The 17,183-nt window shown below is 40.1% G+C and overlaps 1 protein-coding gene across 10 annotated transcripts; it reads right to left on the bottom strand.

Moving 5' to 3' along the window:
- Positions 1 to 900: 900 nt before the first annotated feature.
- FAM177B (family with sequence similarity 177 member B) lies at positions 901 to 16,744 on the bottom strand. Of its 10 annotated transcripts, none has more exons than XM_077938011.1 (8): positions 16,627 to 16,719; positions 14,144 to 14,552; positions 9,280 to 9,371; positions 8,747 to 8,919; positions 7,976 to 8,164; positions 7,614 to 7,680; positions 4,815 to 4,912; positions 901 to 4,455 (listed from the first exon to the last, which is right to left on the bottom strand). In XM_077938011.1, exons 4-8 carry the CDS (start codon positions 8,747 to 8,749, stop codon positions 4,318 to 4,320), a joined length of 495 nt encoding a protein of 164 aa, XP_077794137.1. In that variant the 5' UTR covers positions 8,750 to 8,919; positions 9,280 to 9,371; positions 14,144 to 14,552; positions 16,627 to 16,719; the 3' UTR covers positions 901 to 4,317. The 10 variants fall into 10 exon arrangements, with proteins under 10 accessions (XP_077794137.1, XP_077794131.1, XP_077794133.1 ...); XM_077938005.1 differs by lacking the exon at positions 16,627 to 16,719 and adding an exon at positions 14,893 to 16,470; XM_077938007.1 differs by lacking the exon at positions 16,627 to 16,719 and having other exon boundaries at positions 9,272 to 9,371; positions 14,144 to 16,470.
- Between the last annotated feature and the right edge of the window lie 439 nt (positions 16,745 to 17,183).

The raw sequence follows: 17,183 nt of genomic DNA, 5'->3' as shown, positions 1-17,183 counted from the left end.
CTGAGATGAGGACGTCAGCATTGTCAGGTTCTGGAGAGGGCACACTTCTGGGTTGCAGACTGCTGACTTCTCGTATTCTCACATGCTGAAAGACAGCCAGTTAGCTCTCTGGCCTTTCTTATGAGGGTGCTAATCTCATTTATGACAGCTGCACCCCCATGACCTAATTACCTCCCAAAGGCCCCACCTCCAAAATCATCACACTGGGATTAGGGTTTCAACATATGAATTTGTGGGGGAACATATTCAGTCTGCTGCACTGGCTGAGTGTCCTCATAACATGGCAGATGGCTTCCTTCGGAATGAATGATCCAAGAGAAAAGTAGTGAGAAAGATCAAGACAGAAGCCATAGTATCTTTTAGAACAATCTCTGGAGTGGCATATCATTAATTCTGCCATATTATTTTGGTTACATAAATCACCCTGGTGCAGTGTGAGAAGGAACTACACGAGGTATGAATAGCAGGAAGTGGAGATCGTTGAGGACCATCTGAGAGGCTGGCCATACAAAGACTGAATGTCCTAATAATTTATCTGTTGGGAATTAAGGACCAACAGGAAAGCAGAGATTTTTGTCTGTTTGGTTGATAGTACCTTAAAAAAACAAAAAGAAAAAACCGGCACACAGTAGATGTCCAATTAATATTAAATAATGAATTAATTTTAATATTAAAGAAACTGTGGACTTATCCTGCAGGAACAGTCTGATAAGATCTGGTTGTTTGGTTCCATTTGTCCTCTTTATTATATTTTGCTCAAGATTCAACTGATTTGCATATGGTCACTGACCATAAGAGAATCTTTTCTTTTAGTGAAAAAGAAAATTAAATTGAGAGTATAACATTTGCTAGATAAAAATCCACTTCTTCAGTTCAAATATCACACTTTGTTTTGCCTAGTTCTTTTTTTTTTTTTTGAGTTTAGGAGCAGAAGTTTAATGGGCAAAAGAAAGAGAAAGGAGAGCAGCCCTTTTTCTCTCATGAGAGAGAGGGGTGTCTGAAAGGGAAAAGCCCACCTGGTTCCTTAGAATCATCAATAAGTGGATATTCAAGAAGTGGATAATTCTTCAGAAAAGTGGAAAAGTCAGCCGGGTGCGGTGGTTCACACCTGTAATCCCAGCACTTTGGGAGGCTGAGGCGCGTGGATCACGAGGTCAGGAGATAGAGACCATCCTGGCTAACATGGTGGAACCCCATCTCTACTAAAAATACAAAAAATTAGCTAGGCGTGGTGGCTGGCGCCTGTAGTCCCAGCTACTTGGGAGGCTGAGACAGGAGAATGGCTTGAACCTGGGAGGCAGGGCTTGCAGTGAGCCGAGATTGCGCCACTGCACTCCAGCCTGGGTGACAGAGCAAGACTCTGTCTCAAAAAAAAAAAAAAAAACAAAAAGGAAAGTGGAAAAGTCAAAAACAGTCCATTCCTAGGGCGATTCTGAAGCAAAATAGTAAGTAAACAGGCATAGATCGTTAGTATGACCGGACCCTTGACTGAAGTAACAAATGCTTGACTGCTAGACTTGGTCACTTCTTCTGCAATACGATAAAACCTTCAGATTTACTTCGCCTTGACACTGGGCTAACGGAACATGTCAGATGAAGAACTAAGACTGACTCTTCAGTGGGGACAAGTCATTCAGAATCCATGAAACCAGGATTCTCATTCAATGTTGTATTAGTCAGGGTTCTCCAGTGAAACAGAACCAATAGGATAGATTTATAGAGACATAGGTAGATAGGTAGATAGACAAATAATTGGATAGATAGATACAATGAGATTTACTATGAGGAATTGAATGCATTACGATTATGGTGGTTGAGAAGTCCCGCAATCTGCCATTCACCAACTGGAGACCCAGGAAAGCCAGTGATGTAAATCAGTTTGAGTTAAAAGGCGTAAGAACCAGAGAAGCCAATGTAGTAAATCCCAGTCCAGGGGCAGAAGAAGGTGAAATGAGATGAGATATCCAAGCTCAAGCAGTGAGGCAGAAAAAAGGAGCAAATTCCTCCTTCCTTGGCCTTTTGTTTGATTCAAGCCTTCAGTGGATTGGGTGATGCTCATCTGCATTGGGAAGGCAACCCACTTACTGAGTCCAACAATTCAAATACTAATGTCATCCAGAAACACCCTCACAGATACACCCAGAAGTAATGTTTAATCTGGGCATCCTGTGGCCCAATCAAGTTGACATATAGAATTAACCTCATCAATATTAATAATAATAATTGATACTATGACTCAAGCATCTAATTAGAGCCACAGCTTTACATGCTTTTCCTTAATTTTAACATGAAACAGTCATGGGATACCTACCTAGCTCACCTCAATTTCCTTTTCCTGAGAACCATCCTTACCCAGAAATAGGTCCCATAACCATGTTGCTACTACAAGGCTCCATCTCCCTGGCCACAGTTGATTGAATTAGAGAGTGATACTTGACAAAAAGGAGCGAAACAGATTCTATTCCCACTATACTTTGAAATGGGGACGAAAGACTAGTATATCAGTCACTTGAACAGAAGAGTTATGAAGAGCTGTAGAGTGGGCATCTTCCTCATGTGCGAGAAAGATGAGAGAGGGACAGAGAGTATCTGTTGGGTGCTTGCTTGTCACATTGTTCAGATCCTATTGAGACTAATCTCCCCTTGGCATCCATTTGATAACTCAGTGTACTTTCCCCAAAATTCTTTTTTGTTGCACAAAGATGGTTCAAATTATATTTGCTTCCTGCTTCCTGTCTCAAATCTGTTTTATATCTGAGAATGTTGAAAAGTTGAGTAACTTGCACAGGGCTACTGGGTTACAAAGAGGCAGCAGAGCTGAGGTTAAATCAATATCATATTAACCCTTGAGCTCCTATGCCATTAGAAGAGAGTGTTTCCTTTTCTCAGCTATCTTAGGAGGCTCAGACTCCCGTAAAATTAATTATAGTCACGTGACTTGCTTTGGTGAAAGAAACATACACAGAGGTGACATGATTCATTCTTAGTGGAGATATTGATTGCCACTGCTTGACTCTCCATGCTGTTCTTTTTCCAGCAACCCCGAAAGCACATCACGGTATGGAGGAAACATAAGATCAAAGAAGCATGCAACACTGAGCTATCACATGGAGAACACCTGTCTGGGAAGCCACCTAAACTGACAGTGGACTTCTCAAGAGAAAGAAATAAACTTTCTTATTTTAGGACACTGAGATTTTGGAGGTGTCTGTGCAGCATAATCTGTCTTATCCTACTATATTCAACTAACAACCCCTTATGCTCCAGGACTACTTTTGTCTTTGATTTCATATTAAATTAATTCTAACTTCCTCTTCTTTTACAGCTACAATTTCAGTTATATATGGCTGCATAACAAACCACTCCAACGCTTAAAACAACAATAAATTATTATTTCTCATAATTCTGTATAACAATAACAAGCAAAGTCAAGTCACCCCTATTTTACAAAGGAGACTGGAGCTCAGAAATCTGGACACCTCAAATAACACAACTAGTAAATGGGAGAAGTGAAACTGGAACTCATATCTTACTACTGCAGGCCCTGTGTTTTTTTCTTTTTTTCTTTTTGTTTTTTGCTATTAATGTATCACAGTTACTTTGGCTGACACACCCTGTGTTATCTAACAATGATTTCCATGTTTGATCTTTCCAGGTTTTGAAAATTTCTTGACAAATGAATAAGAAAATAATCCATTGAAAATATTTTTTCTAGAGCGTATATTATTTATTGATTGTTTTAATTTGGAGGGATATACCTGATTCTCAAAGATCTTGATAATGATCTTATAACAGAGCTATTAGCAATGTTTACTTATTGTAAAGCAATCCCCAACTAAGCCAGGATGGTTGTTGGAAGTACACACCTATGTCAAACCCTGAAAGGGGATTTATTTAGACTTTGTGGTGCTCAGATTTTCTTCTGAGGAATAGAGCTTCTTTACTGTACCCTCATCCCATGACAGAGGATTTCAGCCAAAAACTTCCAGTCCCAAAGTTCCTTAAGGCATTTATGCTACCATGCAAATGTCAGTACTCATTGGACTTGTATCACTGGGGTGGAGTTGAGGTGGGGTGGCTTGCATATAAAAATTATTCTGAGAAAGTGTCAAAAATTACTCTCATTATTGCTTGTAATTCCTGGATGCTTGAGACTAAGTTACACGGAGATTAGGATCAGATCTGGCTCAGAAGTGCTACCTCTGGTGTTGTTGCCATGGTAATCAATGGCCAAGGAACAGAGATCCCGGGAAACTATAGTCTTTGCTGCCATCATGAGCTAGGATCTGCCACCAGACCTTCCCTGGATGAGGTGCTTCACTGAGAAGTGGCTTCTGCTGTGTCCTGTTGTATGGTTCCATACTCTCGGTCCCCAGCCTCCAAGTGACACTTTTCATTAGGAACCTCAGCTGCCTGGGTCTTTGATCCATTCCCTCCACTTTTGTTGTCACTTTTCTGTTTTGGAGAGAAATAAGGAAATGTTTAACTGTACAAACAAAGCCCTCTGAACTCCCCCTCTTGTATATAATGCCCATGTAAGAAGCTTCTACTTTAAGCAATCTCAGGCTTCACACCCAACTACCTTCTTCTACAACACAGCTCATGGCATCCTAACTTCGCAGGAGTGAGGCAAATATGAAGAAGTGTCCTGGGGCAAGGAGAACAAGAAAAATAAGTCAGTCTGACTATGGGAGCTTGGTGAAAGTGTAGTGCGTGATGACCAGGTGGGAAAAATACTTTTCTATACTGGCCTAAAGTTGGAGCAATCAATATTCCCATCTCAGGCCCCTTGCCTCCATCAGAGTGTCACATACCTTGTTTTGTATCCTAGAGTACTCATTTAACACATACTGATATTTGGGTTGGGTAAGACCGAAGAAGACAGCAAATCTTCCACCAAGGAATTCACATGCTAAAAGAAAGAACAAGCACTTGCGTAAACTGAATTACTAACTAAAGCTTCGCATCAGTTGAGATGCCCAGAGTTTAAACTACTCTGCAAATGACCTATTACTATACCTAACTTCAAGGCCGACAAAACATTTCAATTGCCTTGGCCTCTCAAAGATTCTAGGATTCAAAGGAAAAATCTTCTATCTTTATATGGGATCATATATAAACTATTTTTTTCCAGATGTATATATCAGGAGAGATTTTCAATATATTTTCACAACAGGTATAGCATGGGTCCTGAGCAATCAGAACAGGTACTGCTCATTATCCCCATGCATACCAGCTAAACATCCTCTCCAAGTATATTTCAAATTAAACCCAAACTCAATCCAGTGTTACCAAGACCCACATCAGTAATTCTTCCATGCATCCAGACAGACTTCTCAGAAGATGTGTAAGGCCTTCTTTGTCTGCCTTCAGTAGCAAGGTGGCCTGCAGGCTCAGCACTGGGATTGTTAGAGTCAGGGATAAAGGCGTAGCATGAATAATGAGTGGTTTCCTAAAGATGTCTCCTAGAAAAGTTTTCCTTTACGATTACAGGATTTCTGACAGCCTTCTCTTACCCCCCAATTATAGGACTTTCTGATTCCTCTGACTCATTCTGCCTCTTGGGATATTGCTCATATAGGGCATCAAAATGATGCTATTTTAAAATATGTCTTATCTTTTCATTAATATGCTATCTCTTTGTCCTGTTTATTTGCTGCAGTGTCTAGTACATGTGTAGAAGATAGGGTTTTTTTAATATTAAAATAAATCTTAGGAAGCTTTCCTGTTTATGACCTACTAGAATTTTAAATTGAAAAAGTTGGCCGGGCGCGGTGGCTCAAGCCTGTAATCCCAGCACTTTGGGAGGCCGAGACGGGCGGATCACGAGGTCAGGAGATCGAGACCATCCTGGCTAACACGGTGAAACCCCGTCTCTACTAAAAAGTACAAAAAACTAGCCGGGCGAGGTGGCGGGCGCCTGTAGTCCCAGCTACTCGGGAGGCTGAGGCAGGAGAATGGCGTGAACCCGGGAGGCGGAGCTTGCAGTGAGCCGAGATCCAGCCACTGCACTCCAGCCTGGGGGACAGAGCAAGACTCCGTCTCAAAAAAAAAAAAAAAAAAAAAAAAAAAAAGAAAAAGTTAATTACCAGTGTCATCTGGGTTCTAGCTCCATTCAGACAAAATATCTGTGTAGAGAGACCACAGCACTGACTGCTAGCATTTTTATGCCTCCACTACAATCTTGAAGCTCCAGTCAGGAGCAGTTTTCCACTGCAGTTCTGTTTGGAACTTACAAGGAAGCTAGGCTCACCATGCATCCTATCCCTGCAATCTTAAATCAAAACCCAACATGCAAATCACTCTGCTTCTCCATACTCTCAATCCCATATTGAGTTTTGCTTCTTTTACCCAGCCTAATCTTCTCTGATTCCCTCCCTCTAAAACATATCTTTTCAAACCCTTTTGCCTTAACCTAAGTGTAGAGAGCTCTCTGGAAGACAGCAATTTTTTTTTCTGTTAACATATTATGGTCAGGGTAGGGTTAGTATTCACTGGGATTTTCAATGTAACTTCCAAATCACTAACCCTCTGCGCTTGTGTAAAAGCACTTATTTCTTGAAGGTTCATACTATCTGCCTAAATCACCCCATCTTTACTTTTTACTGTAATCTAAAGACTCCCTGGTCACTTTCATGGTCCTCAAGCTAGCCTTAGCCAGTCACACTTCCATAGCTCTCTTAAAGTGCCTCCTCCATATGTCAGCATGCCCGAGTCTTCCAGGTCAGAGTCCCTATGCACTTCCTACCCTGGCAATTGTGACAACAAATTATAATTGCGAGCATGTTTGCTGGTCTATACGATTCACTGAATATTGAGTCCCTTGAAAGCAGAGACTGTCATTCATCTTTGTGTCCCAGGGTCCAGCACAGTGCTGAGCATATAGTAGACAGTTACTAATGTTTTTTAAATGAATGAATGAAGATCAGTTTCTAAGAGCTATTAATACAGCTTCTATTTTCTCAGACTCTTAAAGTAGTTTGCCTTCCTATCATATTCACAAGATGTGCAAGTTAGAAGGAAATGAGTAATTAGATGTTGTCAACTATGTCTTAAAAAAATTGGTGAAAGTCAAGCAAAATAAGATTTAGTATTTTAGTTGTTATAAATATTCACTTAGCCCATTCATTATGCCCCTAAAAGGGATCAATAAAGTTCATGTTTATAATAAAGCAGTTATGTTTAGGGAAGTTAGAAGCTTAGAACTGTGTCATACAACAATAATTGTCTTTTAACTTGGAAGTATATTTAGGTGAAGAATCAACCCAGGGAGGACTGATTATTGCCCTCAAATATGGGAACCTTTGTCCTATGAAAGACGCATCTAGACCAGTTTTGTATGGTTCTAAGAAAGATAAGTAGGAACTTTAGAAGTAGATAACATTTGGGCCGAGATAAGAATTTCCTGATGAGAGTTGGTAAAAGATGAAGGGTCTGCCTGAGGATGCGAGGTTCTGTGCCTTTGGGAATGAAAGCTTAGCCCAGATCTCACTTATTCAGGACGCGATGGAGTGGCTTACACAATTGGAAGTCCCACATAACTCTGAGGGCCTATCGATATATATATATATATTTGTTTAGGATAGAAAAAACATAACCTTAGCACTACTTACTAGAAAATGAGGTGCTTGCTATCCGTCCTGCCCAAAATCGCAGGTAGGGTCCCCAGGAAAGTTTAGACTGAAAAAAGGAGAAATCGAGATAGAGTAATTAATAAGAGGAATGGTGACTGCAGATTTGTTTTAATGTAGAGATTTCAAAATGCTGTACGTAATATGTTCCATTTTCTCTGTCACAGATGAAGAGACTAAGATGATTAAAACTATAAGTTGCCTACGCATGGATCTAGAAAGCAAAAAAGGAGACCAAGGACTTAGCTTAAAGCTATTCTTTCTATACACCTTATCTGGCTCAATCTCTTATTCATTCACCGCCTCCCTCACCATGTTCCCTAATATTGATATACTAAGCTTACAGGGTCAAGTGTTGCATTTGTGCTCTGTTCCTCTTTTTCCTCTTCCTCCTCCTCCTCTGTGCTATATTCTTCCATGATGTCTCCGTCAACAAAATGGATAATCCTTTTAGGAGTCGTCTTTTTGGAAGGTACACTCTTCTCTAGGTCTAACTGCTGGAAACCGTCTATCTCCATAATGAAACAAAACAACTAGAAAATTAAAAACAGGGCACCTTAGGGCAAGTTACCCAGAGCTGAGAGTTATCTAGTTATTTTCAATGGATAGTAAAGACAGAATTCAGAGGTAATCACAGTTGTGACCTCATCAATTCTTCAAATCCAAAAAAGGATTGTTCTGTTCTGTACCAAAATGGAAGAGATTTGATAAGTAGTGAAAATGTGAACTTTCAGTCTTCAAACAAAAGTGTCAACAGGGTTTTCTTACCTTTTGTTAACGTTAAAACCCATAATTGCTGGAAGGAAGGGGTCACTGCCCTGCAGAAGTTTCTTGATTATTTCAATAAATATTGAGAAGCAATGTAGGAAATGGTTAAGAGTACAGACTTCACACAGACAGGAGAAAACATGTGCAAAGTATATATTTGGTAAAGGACTTATTTTCAGAACATGTAAAGAACGATTACAATTCAATAGGTAAAAGTCAAATAACTCAATTAAAATATGGGCAAAATATTTGAGTAGAGATTTAATAAAGATATACAGACGATGAATGTCATTAGTCATTTGGGAAATGCAAATTAAAATCATAATGAGATATCATAACATACCCACCATAATGGCTAATTTTTTTTGTTGTTTTTTTGAAGCAGACTTTCGTTCTTGTTGCCCAGGCTGGAGTGCAATGGCGTGATCTCGGCTCACTGCAACCTCTGCCTCCTGAGTTCAAGCGATTCTCCTGCCTCAGCCTCCCGAGTAGCTGGGATTACAGGCACTCACCACCATGCCTGGATAATTTTTTGTATTTTTAGTAGAGACAGGGTTTCACCATGTTGGTCAGGCTGGTCTCAAACTCCTGATGTCAAGTAATCCACCCATCTCGGCCTTCCAAAGTGCTGGGATTACAAGCATGAGCCACCGTGCCTGGCCTAAATTTTTTTGGGGCAGGTGCAGAGACAGAGTCTTGCTCTGTCCGCCCAGGCTGGAGTGCAGTGGTGCAATCATGGCTTACTGCAGCGTTGACCTCCCGGGCTTAAGCGATCTTCCTGCCTCAACCTTTTGAGTAGCTGGGACCACAGGTGTGTGCCACCAAGCCTGGCTAATTAAAAAATATATTTTTTTATAGAGATGGGGTCTCACTATGTTACCCAGGCTGGTCTGGAACTCCGGAGCTCAAAAGGTCCTCCCATCTTGGCCTCCCAAAGTGCTGAGATTACAGATGTGAGCCACTATGCCTGGGCTGTTAAAAGTTAAACATAAAATCTTGTAATTTCACATCTAGATATTTATCCAAGAGAAATGAAAACATATGTCTCCCTAAAGATTTGTATGGAAATATTCGTAACAGTTTTATTTGTGAACGCCCCAAACTGGAGTCAACTCAATGTCCATCAACTGATGATGGATAAACAAAATGTGGTCCATATATTTAATGGAATACTCTTCACCAATTAAAAGGAATAAATAATGAATATTTGCAACACTGTAAGTGACTCTCAAATGTATTATGCTAAGCAAAAGAAGCCAGACACTGCATAGTATATAATTCTATGTATGTAGAAATTTAGAAAAGGCAAAATTATAGTAGAAAACAGATCACTGTTTGCTAGGTGAGAGTGGGTAGGGGGTTAAGATTAACTATAAAGTGACGGAGCTTTTTGGGGTGATGGAAATGTTCTAATAGATATCATGATCATAATGTTGGTTACTTGACTGTATAATGTGTCAAAATGATTCAAATTCTACACTTAAAATTAGTTCATTTTATTGTATTTAAGGTATATCTTAATAAAGCTGGAAAGCTTTGGAGACAGACTTCCTGGATTTAAAATCCCATTATTTAATATCCCAGTGTCTTGGTTTTCTCATCTATAAAATAATAGTATGAAATGATACAGTGCAACCTTATAAAATTGTTATGAAGAGTAAATGAGTAAAGATAAATAAAGAAGTTAGAACAATTCTTAGCAAATGGTAACTGGTTAATAAAAGCTGGCTATTATTAAGTACCTATAATTTACTTAGCAGTGTATATGTCAGGCAGTATTCCAGTGTTGTAAGCATATGTACACATGTATTGTTGCTTTTTTTTTTTTTTTTTTGAAACGAAGTTTCACTCTTGTTGCCCAGGCTGGAGTGCAATGGCATGGTCTCGGCTCACTGCAACCTCTCTGCCTTCCAGGTTCAAGTGATTCTCCTGCCTCAGCCTCCTGAATAGGTGGGACTACAGGCACCCACCACCACCCCTGGCTAATTTTTTGTATATTTAGTAGAGACGGGGTTTCACCAGGTTGGCCAGGCTGATCTCAAACTCCTGACCTCAGGTGATCCACCCTCCTCGGCCTCCTAAAGTGCTGGGATTACAGGCGTGAGCCACTACGCCTGGCCTCATATTGTTTTAATTAATATTTAAGATATTTTAAGATTATATCAACAAATATGGCTGAACTGATATAGAATAATTCTTCCTATTCCAAACACGCAGAAATGCTGGATGAAATTAAATGAAAACGTTAAATCGTAAGTACACCAAGGAAGTAGAAAAAAGAGATAACCCTAGGGATAGAGATGAGAGCGAGAGGGGCAGGGGGTTGAAAGCAAGTCAGCCAGTCTAGATGTCAGAATAAGAGAAAGAACAAAACTGTAAGTATGAGCTGAAGCCAAGATGGTTGTTGGGGGGTTTGGAACCAGATATAGGCCTTGGGGCTGGAGTTTTAATACCCATAGAGAGAGGAGAGTCCAAATCTCAGATCCCATGAGTGTGGAGAGCTGAAATGAAGCCACCTGCATAAAACTAAGATAATAAAATACTATCTTATCTATAAAATATGGACAGGAAAATCTATCCCCTGGCTTGCAAAAGTAGCAAAGTATTTGCTATCTCCTAGCAACAAGGGTAGAAATAGTCACCTAAAAAAATTGGAAACCCCCGCCAGTACCACATGCTGGTGTGTGGCCCAAATTCATAGTCCTCATATGCTGTGAAAACCTAAGATAAAGCTGAGTGAACTAAAGGCAGTGTAATCCACTGAACTCTGTCAGACGCCAAGTACAAAGTCATCTTGGAGGAATAATTCAACAAGACACGGTATACTTAATCTCCACTAAAAACAATTCCTGGCTGGGCAAGGTGGCTCACGCCTGTAATCCCAGCACTTTGGGAGGGCAAGGCGGGTGGATCGCATGAGATCACGAGTTCCAGACCAGCCTGGCCAACATTCCAGCTAATCGGGAGGCTGAGGCACTAGAATTGCTTGATCCCAGGAGGCGGAGGTTGCAGTGAGCTGAGATCATGCCATTGCATTCCAGCCTAGGCGACAGAATGCGACTCTGTATCAAAAAACAAAAACAAAACAAAACAAAACCCCCAGCAAATGCCTGCTGAGGATGTGCTTACTGTAAAAACTTACAAACTACATGAGGAAACTAAGCATCTGGAGGAAGGTTCAGCTGATGAGAAAACTGGAAATCCTCACCTGAGAATTAGGAATGATAGGACAACAGGAAGCTTTAAAATTAGTGTGCTTAATATTAGGTTGGTGCAAAAGGAATTCCATTTTTTGCCATTAAAAGTCATGGAAAAACCACAATTACTTTTGCACCAACCTAATATATTCAAAAACATAAAAGAGGCAAAATATAAAATCCCAAAAGAAGGTTGACTTGAAAAAAGTCAGAAAAACTGCAGAAAAATATTGCAGAAAAAAAATATCGTCACATAGTGGTAAGTTGGATATTGATTAAGCATACGAAAAAATCTGAGAAAAGCTCTCACAATATAGTATAATTTATGTTGGAGTGTGGGGTGAGAGAAAAAGAGATACATATTTAATGTGAAAGAAATGTTAGGTGATAAAAAGAATAGATGAGAAAGTTCAGTACGTCTAATAGGAGTTTCAGAAGTGAATACAGGCTGGGTGCTGTGGCTCACACTTATAATCCCAGCACTTTCGGAGGTTGAGGCAAGAGACTCACTTGAGGCCATGAGTTTGAGACCAGTCTGGGCAACATTGTGAGACCTTGTCTCTACGAAAGAAAGAGAGAGAGAGAGAGACAGACAGACAGAGAGAGAGAGAGAGAAGGAGAGAGAAGGAAGGAAGGAAGGAAGGAAGGAAGGACGGAAGGAAGGACGGAAGAAGGGGAGGGGAGTGAGGGAGGGAAGAAAGAGAAAGAGTTGAGCAAGGTGGTGCATGCCTGTTGTTCCAGCTGCTTGGGAGACTGAGGTGAGAGATTTGCTTGAGTCTGGGAGTGTGAGGTGAGGTTGCAGTGAGCAGCGATTGTGCCATTGCACTCTAGCCTGGGAGACAGAGAATATACCATCCCCAAAAAAAAAAAAAAGAGTTCAATATCCAGCTAAACAATAAGTGGGAGTAACGTAATGATATATTCAGACCTACAAAAACTGAGCATTAACCATTCTGGCATCTTTATTGAAAGATTAATAATAGGAAATTCTATGTCAAGAAGAAGAAAACTAAACCCAGAGGTAAGAAAAAGTAAGATGTCCCAGGCATGGTGGCTCATGCCTATCATCCCAGCACTTTGGGAAGGCAAGGCTGGGCCAGGAGTTCAATATCATCCTGGCCAACATGGTGAAAAACCGTCTGTACTAAAAAAAACACAAAAATATTAGCTGGACTTGGGAGCATGTGCCTGTAGTCCCAGATAATCAGGAGTCTGAGGTGGGAGGATCGCTTGAACCCAGGAGGCGGAAGTTGCAGTGAGTTGAGATTGCACCACTTCACTCCAGCCTGGGTGACAGAGCAAGACTCTGTCTCAAAAAAAAAAAAAAAAAAAAAAAGTAAGATGCAATAAATATAAGTAAAAAATTAGTAAACAGGATAACAAACCCAGGCGCGGTGGCTCACGCCTGTAATCCCAGCACTTTGGGAGGCCGAGGCAGGTGGATCATGAGGCCAGGAGATGGAGACCATCCTGGCTAACATGGTGAAATCCCATCTCTACTGAAAATACAGAAAATTAGCCAGGCGTGGTGGCGGGTGCCTGTCCCAGCTACTCGGGAGGCTGAGGCAGGAGAATCGCTTGAACACAGGAGGCGGAGCTTGCAGTGAGCCGAGATGGTGCCACTGCACGCTAGCCTGGGTGACAGAGCGAGACTCCGTCTCAAAAACAAAACAAAAAACAAAAAACAAAAACGCTACTTTGGTGGGGACAGTATAAAGACAAAACAGTATTAAGTATTAGATAATAACAAAAAATGTGAATTGACTTCTAAGTATTGTTTTGGGATTGGCTGGATAAGATATGTTGTTAAGTATGCATATTAACAATTGAAAGGTAAATAGACAAATAATGGAATTAGAATGTATAGCTTCAAAGCCAGCAGAAGAAAATAAAAAAGAAAAGAAACACTCTGAAAGAAGGCAAGAAAGAAGAAACAGTAAAGAAAAATCATGATTAAAAGAAACACTAAATAAAATATTAGCATTAATTCCAAGTAAGTCAATAATCATAATAAATGCAAATGGATTGTCAGCCATCCATTAAAATGAAGACTAGCAGATCAAATTTTAAAAATATTTTACGGGCAATGCAAACATGATTGAATACATACACATATATATTCATACATGCATACTCTTATATATATATGTACAAATAAATCACCAAATCTTATTGCTACAATGCTGAGTTTAATGCCTTTGTCAAAGGTCAGAGTTGCAAAAGATCTGCCAAAGGTTACATCTGTCATCCACAGCAAGATGATGTGATATCTGCCCTGTTTGGGGACCTCTGAATGGTACACATGGTTTCCCCTGACTTAGTGATGGTGTATCATAGAAAAGCCTCAGTAAGAAGTAGGAAGAGGTATTATCATTTAGCTTCTGATGCTGAAGAGCAGCAAAAAATACCCATTTTAATTTGGTATGTAAGATCAACAATATGTTAAGCATAATACTATTGCACAAATAAATACTATCAGTGCCATAAGAAACAAAACACATTCTGCAACAAACAAAAGAAAATAAAACATTTCAAAAAGTAACTTACATGATTCCTCTGTATTTTTCATTAATTAGTGATGTTGAAAGTAGTACAAATTTTAATGTTATAAATTGTTCAATAGATGATAAAGTTAAGAGTTAAGGGTTCTGTAGGCTGAGGCCATACAGTGCGTTTGGATGTGCTGACGTGGAAGTGTTCTCTTGCATGTCTTACAGGGTGGAACATGTTTGAGTTGTGGGAAGGTCAATATTTACACATCCAATATTAGCTAAGCCCAGTGGTTCTCAAAATTATTTTGTTATGAGAATCATCTGGGGGTCTTTTAAATAATTTCAAAGACAGGCCACACCTCAGACCACTTAAATCACAATCTCTGTGGGTGGAACTCAGGCACTAGTATTTTTTGAAGCTGTCAGGTCATCCCAATGTTCAGGCAAGTTTGAGGACCAGTGCCCTAAAGAGAGTGAGAAAAGAAGAAACTTTGAAACTGAAACAGAAAGAGACTTGTGATTTAGGGATTCAGTGTATTACAGAAAGCTTAAACATCAGGCTAGTTGTAAGACATCTTGTCTATTTTTTTTCCAAGAGGCTTTCTTGCTTTTGACTTTCTGAACACTTCTTCACCCTGCCCCAAGCTAAAAAACTTAAATAACAAACGTTTAAAAATAAGGCCTAAGAGTCTCATTATAGTCAATTTACTCCTCTTAAGACTGTCCAAATTCATACATTTCCAAACCAAATGAAACACACACACCCTCATCCCCTGTACACCTGGTTCGCCTCTATTAGCTTACAGACTGATGATATCTGTTGGCTCTCTGAAGAAAATACCAGTCTTCGTTCTTCATGATTATGGTGTTGTGCATTAATAGCCATACACATCTTTAAGTTCAGAGGGCTCTTTGGGAGGTTGGAGGGGAGTGGAGAGAGACTGAATGAGCACAAGAGTGAACACTAGCTAGCTCACAGCTGGTTTACTGAATGTTTTTCTGCCACCTAATGGGCATTTTAGAATATGCTATGCAAAATTCATCTTTGTAATCAGTGCATGTCACACAGAGGGGTCTCAATAGTGAACAGCTTGGAACTCAACTTATTTACAAAAACCTTGGGAGAACTGCTAGCTTCACACCTAGATGTGGATGTTTTGTAAGTGATCTTCTTTTGGCTTCAGTTTAATTTTTTTTTTTTTTTTTTTTGAGACACAGTCTTGCTTTTGCCCAGGCTGGAGTGCAGTGGTGCAACCTCAACCTCCCACAGGTATGTGCCACATACCCAGCCTTTCTTTCTTTCTTTTTTTTTTGGAGTTTTTGTAGAGATGAAGTCTTCCTATATTGCCCAGGCTGGTCTTGAACTTCTGGACTCGATCCTCCTGACTCAGCCTCCCAAAGTGCTGGGATTACAGGCATGAGCCACCGCACCCGGCTCAGTTTAATTCTTGAGAGCACTTCTACATTTTGTTTCTTAAAAACCCCAAATATAGATTATGAAGGATAGTTCCTAAGTATGTAATGTAATTAACAGGCCATATAATCTCTCTGACCTTTTAAATATTGTATTACTCCAGGGCTCAATGATTGGACTTCTTTTCTATCTGCTTTCTTAATGATCTCCTTTGGCCCTATGGTTTTCAATACTATCCACACACAGATGATTATAACATTTATATTCTCCAGGTCAGACTTTTTCCCTGAATCTCACAGATCCAACTACCTGCTTGACATCTCTTCTTAGTTATCTAATGGACATCTCAATCCTAATTTGTCTAAATCTTTGCTCACGCTGTCAGTGCAACTCTCCCTCCATTCCCCCAACATGCACATACTCACACATTTACCTCTACTCTTCTGGCAGCCTTCTCATCTCAATAAATGGCAACTTCCAGTTGATTAGGCCAACTACACTAAAGTCATTCTTGGCTCTTCTTTAATCACACCTCACATCAAATCTGCCAGGAAATTCTCTTGGATATTTCTGGAATCATACTTTTCATTACTCCACTGCCACCACCCCGGTCTATCATCTCTCACCCTTGCTATCGTCTCTCACCTAGTTATTGCAGCGGCCTCCTAATTGGCCCCCTCCAGTCTATGCTCGAAAAGGAGCCAGAATTGTTAAATCCTAAGTGAGATCATGTCATTTATTTGCTTAAAACTCTCTAGTGGGTTCCCGTCTCACCTAGAATGAAAGCCAAAGTCCTCACAATGGCCCAAAAGGCTGTATATCTAACCCTTATGAGTTTTCTGATGCCATCTTGTACTACTCTCCCTCCACTGACATCACTCGAACCACACGGGCCTTCTTACTGCAATTCCTTGACCACACAGGTCCGCCTTCTCTCTCTGCAGAGAGCTCTGTGCTGGCTGCTCTATTAGTCTTTCTTTCCTTAGACTGTTTCCTTGCTCATTTCCAGTCTTTAACTCAAATGGAGACTATGCTGAGTTCCGCTTTCAAGGCAACCTCCCATTGCCTTCACCACCACCTTCTGCATCTTACCTCCTGTTTCATTTTTTCTCCTTAGCACTTACCAACGCTGAACACTTCATATTCCACGTGTCTCTGTCTTCCCTCTCCTCCCTGTCCCGCTCCTTGGCAGAAGGGGAGGGTTTTACCTGTTATGTTCACTGCTGTATCTTCTGCCCCTACAATGCCTTACACATAGCTGGAACTCAGTATTTGTTTAACAAATGAATCACACATGTAGTTAATGTTAATGGGTGGGAGGAGGTATATAACAGATTGGAAAAATAAGAGCAGACTTGTAACTGTCTTTCTTTCCTGCTTTAGAAATGACTATCTTCATTTAAGATTTTTCTGATTACATCTATCTACGAATCATTTCATTTTAATTAGCTCCTTCACTGAAACACAGCATTGTAATCTGTACCAAGAAAATAACACACTAGTTCTACATCTTGGCATTTAGTTTCAATAAGTAAATATACTATTTTAAGTATATAACACTTTAAACATTTTTCTAGAGTTCTTGGCCATTTTCATTGATCCAGAAAATGTTTTCAAATGGACTATGTTAACATTCAGCTGAGAACTGACGTTGCGTCATTACACTGGAGCTAATGAGCGT

This window comes from Macaca mulatta, chromosome 1 (assembly GCF_049350105.2).
Source record: "Macaca mulatta isolate MMU2019108-1 chromosome 1, T2T-MMU8v2.0, whole genome shotgun sequence".
NCBI lineage: Eukaryota > Metazoa > Chordata > Mammalia > Primates > Cercopithecidae > Macaca > Macaca mulatta.
Note: the sequence above shows the minus strand (reverse complement) of the source record. Positions and strands in the feature narration are given on the sequence as shown.

Coding starts and splice junctions, on each gene's coding strand:
- FAM177B (XM_077937999.1), bottom strand. Junction 7,681..7,975: donor CAAATGCAACACTTGACCCT/GTAAGCTTAGTA, acceptor TCCTTTTTTCAG/TCTAAACTTTCCTGGGGACC. Junction 4,456..4,814: donor ACTCTAGGATACAAAACAAG/GTATGTGACACT, acceptor TCTCCAAAACAG/AAAAGTGACAACAAAAGTGG.